This window comes from Lycorma delicatula, chromosome 10 (assembly GCF_047948215.1).
Source record: "Lycorma delicatula isolate Av1 chromosome 10, ASM4794821v1, whole genome shotgun sequence".
NCBI lineage: Eukaryota > Metazoa > Arthropoda > Insecta > Hemiptera > Fulgoridae > Lycorma > Lycorma delicatula.
In genome coordinates this window covers 12,129,704-12,143,245 of record NC_134464.1, presented here as the reverse complement: position 1 = coordinate 12,143,245, position 13,542 = coordinate 12,129,704, and the positions used below count along the sequence as shown (strand labels likewise).

The 13,542-nt window shown below is 31.9% G+C and overlaps 1 protein-coding gene across 1 annotated transcript in view; it reads right to left on the bottom strand.

The window, feature by feature from the left end:
- Positions 1–13,542, bottom strand: part of LOC142331422 (metal cation symporter ZIP8-like) — a 235,734-nt gene that overhangs the window by 62,526 nt on the left and 159,666 nt on the right. The window contains exon 5 of the mRNA XM_075377310.1: positions 7,830–7,964. Within this exon, the coding sequence (XP_075233425.1) occupies positions 7,830–7,964 (135 nt within the window). The remainder of the gene's footprint in view (positions 1–7,829; positions 7,965–13,542) is intronic.

The following is a 13,542-nucleotide window of genomic DNA, read 5'->3' as shown; positions in this document are numbered from 1 at the left end:
TGAGGTATTAGTTAGTTCAGCTGCTGCTATTGGCCAGAATGTAACGCGTGATGCGCCGGGTGGTTGCTCACAAACGAATCTCTCCCGCTAAATAGAAAATTATTTTTTTTACTGCTAAATATTAACTAATTACTTTCTTTTATTAATGAAACAAGCATATACCTGACCACCACGAGACATGTACTAACGAATCGGAATTTTCCGCTAGTGGTCGGTACATTCCGGTGACTTATATGAGCACATTATTATTTATTGTTGTACGGAATGACATCACTCGGACTACTGATGTGTTATGTGCTAAGTTAAGGGGGATGGACACACTCACACACACACACACACACACACACACACACACACACACACACACACACACACACACACACACACACACACACACGTTCAAATGCCGGTTAGTAGGGTAGTATAGCTATACAATACATATTATATGCAGTATGTTAATAGAATCAAATTAACATACTCGTCAGGATACATTTGTCAACAACAAAAAAAAACAATTCAATTTTATCATTCATCAGGCCAATACATTATATATATATATATATATATATATATATATATATTGTCCTGTTCTTTTCTTCATATCTTCTAACTGGATTAAGAAACTTTCGTAAATTATTAAACACACTGACGATCATTAATTTTGAGTACATTCATTCAAGGGTACATTATATTTCTTACTGAAGGCTCGTTTAGCTTGTGCTATTCAGCATTTTATATCGCTCCTGCTTCGTCCATCTTTAGTAATTCTACTTCCCAAATAACAAAATTCTTCTACCTCCATAATCTTTTCTCCTCCTATTTTCACATTCAGTGGTCCATCTTTGTTATTTCTACTACATTTCATTACTTTTGATTTGTTCTTGTTTATTTTCATGCGATAGTTCTTGCGTAGGACTTCATCTATGCCGTTCATTGTTTCTTCTAAATCCTTTTTACTCTCGACTAGAATTACTATATCATCAGCATATCGTAGCATCTTTATCTTTTCACCTTGTACTGTTAATCCGAATCTAAATTGTTCTTTAACAATTTATCTCTAAAAATTTATCATTGATTTAAATCAATAATCCTAATATTTTTTCGGCCGTAGAAAAAATACGGTATGCAACTTTCTATAATAGCCATTAATGCTGTATTGCGAAGTTTACGACGCTCGCCAACGCTCTTGACGTAACTTACTTTGCGCTTGTGCATTAATGGCTATTATTTGATGCTCGTTCCATAACGTATTATTAATGTTTCACTTAATTTTCTTTTTAAATAGCAGTCTGACGAGGGAGAAGTTCTCAGCAGCTACAGTTTTTTTCAGGGGTTTTTACGTAAATTTGTACTTATGACTTAAATTTAACTATAGGTTTATAAATAACTATGACGTAGCGTGAACCCGATGTTGTGTAATTAATAAACACAGTGGATATCAAAACTAGATAATTATCTAGTCGCAAAAGAGTCGGTAAATATTATTTCAATAAGCTTATTAAATAAATTGGCAGTTAATGGATTTTGTTTTTTGCGATAAAAATGTATATAAGGATAACAATAGATAATTATATCAATTATCATCCGTGAACAAGATAAAAAATATACTATTTAATTGTAATAATAACAGATCAAAAGGTTAAGGTATTCTTCTTATTCATGTTTTATCTCCCCCCCAACAGTTTTTTAACTTTTTCTATAAAACATTAGTCGTGATATTTATGTAACACTCAGTTATCTGTTATAAAAGATTGTACAACAATTAAGGGAATAATATTTTAATTATAAAATTTATTAGCTTAAAATAATTTGGTTATTGTGTGTTTTTGGTGGGCGATAAACGCTTTGGTGTTATCATGGCCCGGAATAACATTTTTGTAAAAAAATAAATATTACAAAAATAACTGTCTCAAAAAACTAAAAAAATAAATAAAAACAAAATAATTCTTGAAATGCTTAAATGTATTCTTAAAATAATTTTCAAATAAAATTAACATAATATACCATTTAACAATACTGTGCAACATGTCATTTTCTTGAATCAGGGTCATTATGTTATTAGTTATCACTTCCGGTTATTAAGTCGGAAGTATAACCCCATTATAAGGGTTATAGACTAAAGTCTGTAAAGATCTTTTTTTATATATTAGAAAATAAAAAATTGAATACTTCTCAAACTGATTAATGTTATGTTGTATCTGTTTTATAAAGTAGGTAATATAATTTCGTATTAAACAGTATATAGAAATTTAGTCGACGATCTCTTTTTACGCATTTTCTGTGTCGATTGTAGGTCGATCATAAATTTCACTATAATATTGTATTATGTTAGATGGAATAATTTATCGCATTTTTTAAGTTGTTCTTCTATCTCTGTTAAGTCTCTAAAACAACATATTATCGAAGCGGCTATTTTAACAGGCTACGACAAACAACATTATTTATTCCTATAATTCCAGTCAGACCTAATAAGTTTCAGTTTCAATTTAAAAAAATTCCAGTTTCCAGTTAATATGTTTTGCATTGACCATCAAAAAGTTACAAGATCAAATTTTACTAACAGCTGGTGTAGATTTATGAGCTGCTTGTTTTTCTCATGGGCAGCTTGTCTGTCATGTGTGGCATATTCTAAAATAAGCACGAGCATTGAGCTCTTTATTTGCTGTGTTAACGAAAGAAGCAAAGATACAGTTCATAACAAGGCGCTGGTGTAAAAATTGTATAAAAATACTATCAGCAGTATTATAAAGAAATAAATCTTCTTCTATCTCTTTATTTATATGAATCGTGTTACTGCATGTTTGTAAATGTTTCAAAATTATCAAATATTGATTTTATGTATCAATGACACATGATTAATTGATCTATTATTTCGTACTTTGGATATTCATAAATCACAATAAGAAATATTTTATGCTTACTATTTACGATTTATAAACTCTAAAATTGCTACAACAATCGTAGTTAGCGTGCAAAGCCGTGAGTACCGGTTAGTAATAAATAATTTCTTTTTTTTAATTTTATATCTAAAATCATAATTTATACCGGATGTTTGTGGAGTTTTCTTTCATATTTTATGTTCGTATTTCTCTTATTAAACTAATGAAAACATTTTAAATAAACCTAAGACTGAAACGCTTTTTATTTTCGAATTACGACTGACGAAAGATTTCGTCCATATAACTCTAAAAATGTAGATTATTAAGCAAAGTAAGTGATTTTATAAGCAATTTTCTTAAAAAAAAAAAAAATTAAAAAATAGTTGTCGCACTTTCAAAGATAATTATCTGTAGAAATTATTTACTTCCATCAAGTAAATGGTAATTTACCAAGTGTTTCAGAGCGCCTTGCCACGCTTTATACACGTAATCAAAATAATGAAAAATGTTCATCGCAATTTAAACTAAGGTCTCGAACGCTTTAGGAGTTACGGCTACCTAAAAATCTCGGCTAGATTTCTGCTCTAAATTTCAAATAATAAATACGAAAACTTTATGGTACAAATTATTGAGAAGAAGGAGTGCTTTAGGAACTCCTACTTATAAAATCAATAAAAAACCGAATAAAATAAAATGTCTTAAGCTCTCACAAAATTATAATTTAAATTTTATATTTTCGATTATTTATGTTACAAAGAACTTTTATTACTTTTTTATTTTTAATTGAAAACACCTTTAAACTTTAAAGGTTGTAGATTTTTGCCTTCACGATAATCTCATTCAGAAAATAAAACAATAATAAAGTTACAGACTATAAAAATTGAAAGTTCAAGGAAAAACAATAAACTTCTATTTTATATAGTTTTTATTACCCACCAGTCTCCTGATACATATTGATACTGTTTCCATCTTGAGTACTATAGTTACAAGAAAGCGTATAAAATAACACAGATTCGTTGTTATTTATCTATAAGTTTTGAAGGACTTTAAAACAAACGTTTTCTTTTGTAATAAACTGTCCAGTGTAATGAACAAGAAGATAGGGAAGAGAGTAGAGTATTTCAAAACGCATAGCGATAGAATCATTGTAATAAGGATAAAATCAAAACCTAAACCGACAACGATTATTAACGTCTTTATGCCTACAAGCGCCCATGATTATGATGATGAGGTAGAGTGTGTATACGACGAGATTAATGAAGCAATTAAACACGTAAAAGAAGATGAAAATTTAATAATAGTTGGAGATTGGAATGCAAGCATTGGAAAAGGCGAGGAAGGAAATATAGTGGGTGAATACGGGCTGGGCAAAAGGAATGAAAGAGGGGACCGACTTATAGAGTTTTGCACGAAGTATAATTTAGTAATTGCCAACACCCAATTTAAAAATCATAATAGAGAAAATATACACTTGGAAAAGGCCAGGCGATACTGCAAGGTATCAGATAGATTATATAATGGTTAAGCAAAGATTTAGAAATCAACACGTTGACTGCAAAACTTACCCTGGAGCAGATATTGATAGCGACCGTAATTTGGTGATAATGAAATGTAGATTGGGGTTTAAAAACCTGAAGAAAAGGTGTCAGATGAATCGGTGGAATTTAGAGAAGCTTGAGGAAGAGGAGGTAAAGAAGATTTTTGAGGAGGACATCGCAAGAGGTCTGAGTAAAAAAGATAAGGTAGAAAATGTAGAAGAAGAATGGGAGAATGTTAAAAAGGAAATTCTTAAATCAGCAGAAGCAAACTTAGGCGGAATAAAGAGAACCGGTAGAAAACCTTGGGTTTCAGACGATATATTGCAGGTGATGGATGAACGTAGAAAATATAAGAATGCTACTGATGAAGAAAGTAAAAGGAACTATCGGCAATTAAGAAATGCTATAAACAGGAAGTGCAAACTGGCGAAAGAAGAGTGGATTAAAGAAAAGTGGTCAGAAGGGGAAAGAGAAATGAACATTGGTAAAATAGACGGAGCGTACAGGAAGTTAAGGAAATTTTTGGGGTACATAAATTAAAACCTAATGATGTGTTAAACAAAGATGGTACACCAATATATAATACGAAAGGTAAAGTCGATAGATGGGTGAAATATATTGAAGAGTTATACGGAGGAAATAAATTAGAAAATGGTGTTATAGAGGAAGAAGAGGAAGTTGAGGAGGATGTAATGGGGGAAACAATACAGAGATCTGAATTAAAGAGAGCATTAACAGATTTAAATGGCAAAAAGGCTTCTGGAATAGACGGAATACCTGTAGAATTACTGCGCAGTGAAGGTGAGGAAGCGATTGATAGATTATATAAACTGGTGTGTAATATGTACGAAAACGGGTATTTCCGTCAGACTTCAAAAACAGTGTTTTAGTCATGATGCCAAAGAAAGCAGGGGCATATAAATGTGAAGAATACTGAACAATTAGTTTAACTAGTCATGCATCGAAAATCTTAACTAGAATTCTATACAGAAGAATTGAGAGGAGAGTGGAAGAAGTGTTAGGAGAAGACCAATTTGGTTTCAGGAAAAGTATAGGGACAAGGGAAGCAATTTTAGGCCTCAGGTTAATAGTAGAAGGAAGATTAAAGAAAAACAAACCAACATACTTGGCGTTTATAGACCTAGAAAAGGCATTCGATAACGTAGACTGGAATAAAATGTTCAGCATTTAAAAAAAATTAGGGTTCAAATACAGAGATAGAAGAACAATTGCTAACATGTGCAGGACCAAACAGCAACAGTAATAATTGAAGAACATAAGAAAGAAGCTGTAATAGGAAAGGGAGTCAGACAAGGATGTTCCCTATCTCCGTTACTTTTTAATCTTTACGTGGAACTAGCAGTTAATGATTTTAAAGAACTATTTAGATTCGGAGTAACAGTACAAGGTCAAAAGATAAAGACGCTACGATTTGCTAATGATATAGTAATTCTAGCCGAGAGTAAAAAGGATTTAGAAGAAACAATGAACGGCATAGATGAAGTCCTACGCAAGAACTATCGCATGAAAATAAACAAGACCAAAACAAAAGTAATGAAATGTAGTAGAAATAACAAAGATGGACCACTGAATGTGAAAATATGAGGATAAAAGATTACGGAGGTAGAAGAATTTTGTTATTTGGGAAGTAGAATTACTAAAGATGGACGAAGCAGGAGCGATATAAAATGCCGAATAGCACAAGCGAAACGAGCCTTCAGTAAGAAATATATATTGTTTACATCATAAATTAATTTAAACGTTAGGAAAAGATTTTTGAAAGTGTATGTTTGGAGTGTCGCTTTATATGGAAGTGAAACTTGGACAATCGGAGTATCTGAGATAGAAAAGATTGAAGCTTTTGAAATGTGACGCTATAGGAGAATGTTAAACATCAGACGGGCGGATAAAGTGACAAATGAAGAGGTATTGCGGCAAATAGATGAAGAAAGAAGCGTTTGGAAAAATATAGTTAAAAGAAGAGACAGACTTATAGGCCACATACTAAGGCACCCTGGAATAGTCGTTTTAATATTGGAAGGACAGGTAGTAGGAAAAACTTGTGTAGGCAGGCCACGTTTGGAATATGTAAAACAAATTGTTAGGGATGTAGGATGTAGAGGGTATACTGAATGAAACGACTAGCACTAGATAGGGAATCTTGGAGAGCTGCATCAAACCAGTCAAATGACTGAAGACAAAAAAAATAATAAAAATAAAACCGGTCCAGATTTCTATGAAATTTGTTTTTTCCTTCACTAACCTTTTTCTGTCCAATTATTCATTTTAATTATAAATTTGGGAACGTAATAGGTTTTTTAAATTACATAATACATTGAAAAAAAAATTCATGATACTAAATAAAAATTGTACCAAGTTACTAATTTCAATTTCCATAAAACTGCTTTTATTATAACAGAAGAAGTTATTTGCATAAAAAAGCAAACTGGTTGTTCAGATAAATAAAGCAATCAAATTAAAGATGTCTTTGTTTGTATTATGGTAATATTCCAGTCTAATATTTACGAAAATTTTGTTAAATCAGTGTTTAACAAAATTTTCGTTAGAGAAATCTCATTTACCCCACCGGGCTGGTCTAATGGTTAACTCGCGTCGCAAATCAGTTAACAGCTTTTTTTGAAAGTCGAAGATTCTGGGTTCAAACTCTAGTAAAAGTTTGTTATTTTTATACGGATTTGAAACACGATATCGGATACCGGTGTATTTTGGTGGTTGGAAATCAGTTAACTACGCGTCTAAGGAACGTTCGATCTGAGTTTGTACAAGACTACACAGTTTTTTACTTACTCATTTTCATCTCGGTGGTGGGAGGGGGTGTTCTTATTGTTCACTAGATGAACAGATTGCAACGTACACGTTAGGAAATAAAATAATTATCACATATGTAAATTTTCCCCCTTTTCTCTATGTTGACCAATTCTTCAGTGAACTCTGCTCGGTCAGAATACATGAATACGGAAATTTAAAATTACATTTATTTTTATAAATGTTAATATCTATACATATAATAAATATATTTTAACATAATTTTATTTAAAACATGTTTTAAAAGCAGGAGATGCATCTTTTGCAGTCGAAGAAATCGGGAAGCCAGGTAAAAATTGTTTTTTATACCGTTTTAAGTTATTTGCAATTTCCAAGATCTATAACAATGGCAAAGATATGTAATTAATTAATATTAAAATTAAGGAATTTTATCTTTGCTCTTATTAAATCTCGTTTTCTTGTTTTTACTTGATAGCTTATGTTATAGTACCACAATGGTTAAGTCTACTCCAAATTGTGATAGTTAAGAATGTATAAAAAAAAAAAATTAATAAAACATCAAAATTATATTGAAACATAGAACAAACATTTCTAGTTCATTTATTATTATGTGTTTATTACTTACTTTTGTTAGGCCGATAACATTGGTATGATGAGCTTCAGTAATAAGTGAATTCAACTCATGCTCTTTTGTTGGCGGCACAGTATTGTTTGTTGAAGTAATAACTACACCGTTTGTCGAAGGATGTTTCTTCTTTTTCTGTAAAAAAAAAAGAAGAAAAACAGTAATAATCTTAATAATAAACGCCATCATAAGGTACAACTCAAGAAAATTTTTAAACCATTTTAAATAATTCATTTTTTAGATTTTTTATTATCAACCAAAAAATTGTTTTGAAAAAAAAACTTATTTTGTTTAACTTTCTTCATCGCCTCTTTAAAACGAAAACGGAATTATAATCAGTATATTAAACTAACCGGTCAGGATTCGCTTCGATCGCTCTTTCTGTTTAGCCAGGACCCCGTCTGGACCCCCACTATGTTCGTTATTCTTCTGGTTGTGAGAAAAATACAGATAAATAACAATTAAAGCCTGAAAAACTGTCTTTCGTCCAAAGTTTTCCTAGTTATTGATGTAGAAGCTCCTGCTGTAGATGAATATATACCCCTTTTGATTCCCCTTTCCATTACCATAGAATATCCTAAACCCCGGGAAGGGGTCAAGGTAAAGAGCTGAAAACCGTACATGCTATAAAATGCATAGTCTCTTATTTTTATGTAGAAAAACGAAAAATGTTGAAAAATATGTTAAAATATGGTATTCAGTCACCGTCTAAGGGAACAACTTCATCCTCAAAGGGGCTAGGGCCTCGATGTATGGCTTAAAACCTTTCCGGAAATAACAAATGTATCCTGAAAATTTAAAAGCAATCAATCGGTCGGTTTTCGCGTGATGCTGTTGAAAACGAACAGAACCGCCTCAAACTTTCGCTATTGTGTATTAGATAAAGATCATATTTAAGAGATTATTATATAATTGTGGAAGTGAAACTTGGACAATCGGAGTATCTGAGAAGAAAAGATTAGAAGCTTTTGAAATGCGGTGCTATAGGAGAATGTTAAAAATCAGATTGGTGGATAAAGTGACAAACGAAGAGGTATTGCGGCAAATAGATGAAGAAAGAAGCATTTGGAAAAATATAGTTAAAAGAAGAGACAGACTTATAGGCCACATACTAAGGCATCCTGGAATAGTCGCTTTAATATTGGAAGGACAGGTAGAAGGAAAAAATTGTGTAGGCAGGCCACGTTTGGAATATGTAAAACAAATTGTTAGGGATGTAGGGATGTACTTACAAAAGTAAGGCCTTAAACAGCCAGATTAAGATAATAAGATTTCCAAAAAGATCAGTAGAAAGTACAAAAACGTTAGGAAAAGAGCAAAGAAATTAGAACATCTTCAGGAAGAATTCCTTTTAAAAGGAAGTGGAAGCTATGAATATCTTTAAAGTTTAGTCAGTAGAAGAGACGAACATGGTACAACGAATCAGAGGCAGATCTAGGGGTGTTCTTGGAGGTCATAGCCCACCAAAGGCTCAAAGGTCTTGCCTTTTTTGAAGACCCAGTTGAAAAGAATTGAAATATTTTACCAGTACTGTGTTGTCAAAATAACCAGCTGCAAGTTCCATAATTAACGTGAATATATTCTTTTTACTTCCTTGTACGAAGTAAAGAAAGTATTGCGATCGCCAAAAATTTCGGTTTTCAGATTTCAACGGAAATATCCATTTGGACCATCTCTGAATCAATTTTGATTAGTTTCCGCGTGACGTCTGTTCGTATGTATCTAACAAAACTCAAAAACTATTAGCCGTAGGATGTTGAAATAAATTTTTGATTTCGGATTGTTCTAACATCTAGTTGTGCACCTCCCCTTTTGATTGCAATCGATTGAACCAAATGTGTCCAAAAAAGCCCAAACTCCTAAATAATTTGGATTTTGGACTTTTTCTTAACTGCAGTAAGAAAATCCTTCATTGAGAGTTTTTCAGCGATACTTATTTTTAGCGGTACTTATTTTCATTGGTTCCAGAACTATAACCAAATAAAATTTTAATTAATGAAATATTTGGATCTTACAAGGGGAAAGCACATCGTTTCAAATTCGACTTCATCTCCCTTTTCGAACTTTTTTTTTAATTTAATTATATTGATTTATTAATAATTATTAATCTCCTATTGTAAAAAGATTTTACGATAAATAATAATTATTCAATAATAACAATAAAAAAAAAGAAAAAATATAAGAAGTTATTTAATTTGTTACTTTCCCGTCTAGATACCGCTACATCAGATCTATAGCTCTAAAAGGGAAAGTTTTATAATGGGTCGAATTAGTGCATATGCGGATTTCACCGGATCTTGTCGTTTTGACACCTAAGGAACCTAAAAAACCAAACACCGGATGTAAATTTTTCAGATGTTCAAATGTGTATGTATAACCCACCTGGTTGGTCTAGTGGTGAACGCGTCTTCCCATATCAGCTGATTTGGACGTCGAGAGTTCTAGCGTTCAAGCCCTAGTAAAGTCAGTTATTTTTACACGGATTTGAATACTAGATCGTGGATACCGGTGTTCTTTGGTGGTTGGGTTTCAATTAACCACACATCTCAGGAATGGTTGAACTGAGAATGTTCAATAATACACTTCATTTACACTCATACATATCATCCTCATTCATCCTCTGAAGAATTATCTAAACGGTAGTTACCGGAGGCTAAACAGGAAAAAAATAATCGTGTGTTCGGTTTTAGGTGTCGCACCCTAAATCACCTTATATAGTAAAACCTCCCTAAAACGGAATCTGATGGGACCGAATAAGAATTCAGTTTTGAAAAGGTTTCCGTCTTGCGGAGTTTTTAAAAATCCAGTTAATTTATCGTGAGGCCTGTGCTATGAATTATACAAATGTAAAATGAAGTTAGACAAGGATAAACGTTTGAATAATTCGCAAATTATACTTTATATAGAGAACATTAACCAATAATTTTCAAAAATTGTTCGGTTTCACTAAAAGAGGAATTTTTTTATTTTTACAAGTTAATAATTTTTCATTTAAAGGTTACGCTTAATTAGAAGACATATTGTTAGAAAGTTCAAACACAACATCTAACACTAATTCTAAAATAAATCATTTTCTAAAATAATCAAGTATAGTTTTGTATCAGTAACACCCTTGGAACTTTCGTTTACAATAATTATACACTTCACTTCAAGTAATACAGATAAATAGAAAAAATTCACTTAGCCTAAAACACAACATGATCTGATATTAATTCTAAAATAAAATCATTTTCTAAAATAGTTAGGTAGAATTTTCTGTTTCAAAAATTTACTTTTAGAACTTTAGTTTTCAGTAATATTTCTAGCGGTTAAAATTTTCTGTCGCAAATCATCGGTCTTTATACGAATCGCGTATTCTTCAGCTGTGCGACCATATCCAAGGCTTCTCCGAAATTGTTAATTTTGTTTTCTATGTCCTATTCTTGTCCTTCTTCTTTTTCTTCTGAACTTTCGTTAATCTTGCAAGTTTCAGACGAAACAATTTCATCTACACTCTGAAATCCTTCTTCGGTTGCCCACGTAGTCTTCAGCATAGATCTATGTTTGACCACACTTTCTTGCAACAAAAATTCAACTTATAATATTGTTGTATTGCGCGAAGTACACTATCGGGAGCATAATCTTTATCGGTTTCCGTGCAGAAACTAGCTTCTTTAAACTCATTTTTAACACAGTTATTCGTAATTTGTTTGTACGATGAAGAGAGCCACCTTAGTGCATCCAGAAGTTTTACGCGTCAGTTCTTGAACAGATGTACATGAATCTGTATTGGCGACTCATTCTGCAGTCGCTACTGCAGAATGTGTTTCCGATAATGAATTTTTATGTTTTTAATAACCCCCTGATTCATCGGTTGAGTTACAATAGTTGTGTTTCGAGGAAGAACACAAGTTTTATGTTAGAATAATTTCTATGACGATGACACGACGCATTATCTAAAAACAGTAGAATATTTCTATTTTCACTAGCCATTTTTTCATTGAAATTATATAGTCATTTTTCCATTATGTTAGACGTAATCCAAGACTTTTTATTTTCGTACCGGTCCGGTGGAAACTCAACGATATTTTTGAAACAGCGAGGCTTCCAAGATTTACCTATCACCAATAGTTAAAGTAATGTGCCATCCGCAAAATTGCACACCAGAACAATCAGTCTTTCTTTTGATTATTTGCCTCCAATACACTTTTCAGTTTTGAAACACAGTGTTTTGTTCGGTAAAGCTCGAAAAAAATAAATCGGTTTCATTGCAATTACCAATATTTATTGGTTCGTAACCTGCGGCTATTTCTTTTTTTTTATTTTCCCAGTGGATAACTGTTACTTGTGTCTACATCTTTAGCCTCGCCTTAAATTTTATTTTAAGAAATAGAATGCCTCACACGAAATTTTTCTAACCGTCCATTAGAAGTGCTAAATGTAATAACTGCTAACTTAAGTGCAATTTTTTTCGCTTTTTTTGCAGGATAAGCACGAAATAGGAAGATTTTTTGATCTTGCATGTGTGAACCGTTTAAATAAAATTGAATTTATTTCTTCGTTTTTGCTTTTAGTCTGCCGTCTACAATTAGCATTCCTTTCATCCTTCAACCATTCTTCCTTAATTGTATCTTTATTTTTTAAAATGTCGTAAATTTTTGTTTTCCACAATTAAAGTTCTTACTAACTTCAATTAATAACCTCTATTTTGTCCTTTAAACGTAAAGTATTTTTTCTCAGCATAATTACGAGCATTTTAAAGGAAGAAAATCGCACGTAACTAAAACGAAAATAAGATACAGTTTTTAAAGCGTTAATTAAACTAAACATAAAGCCACGTATGTACTGTATTTAAATTCTTAACAGACAACAAAAAGAACGCGAAACTACAACAATTGATTTCTACGACAAAATGGAAACTACACTGCTGCTTACCAGGGTGTTCAAGGAACTGAATAAAATTATTCTCAGAACTGTACATAGGTTTATTATATAAGCTGCCACCCGCTATCAAATTTTATTAATGACCGTCGGCTTATATGCCGGAAGTTTGGAGCCAAGAATGTGGCGTATAATTAGATAAACAACAGTTACCATAATAATAATAATAAACTACCGAATTTATAATTTGCAAATCATGGAATGTACAATCTTTTTTTTTTTTTTAATTTCTTTCTGTCATATGGGACGAGATTAATACGCAAAATTAAAAGTAAAACCTATATTTCCTTTCCGTTTCCGTATTGCAGAGTTTTCCGTCATGAAGAGATTAATTTCTTTAAAAATATATCGGTACTTGGGAAACCGTACGTTTTGAGGAGTTTTCCGTTTTGTGGAGGCTTCACTGTATCTCCAGAACTACTCGACTGATTTTGACCAAACTTGGACAGATTACTTCTATTACATATGGGGCATTGATGCCGTAAAATTTTCAATTTAAATGGTCAAGCGAATGAGGCTCTAGATAGAGCAAGATCATCCTTATTATCTTACCCACTAGTTTATTTAAAGCATTTTTTTGGGTGGCGGTGCGATTTTGCAAATATTACATTATTTTTTAATCGTTAACAAATGTACCCAAGTTAAAATATAACATTAATTAGGTGAAATCTCGAGATAATAATGTTTCACCTAATTAATGTTATATTTTAACTTGGGTACATTTGTTAACGATTAAAAAATAATGTAATATTTGCAAAATCGCACCGCCACCCAAAAAAATGCTTTAAATAAA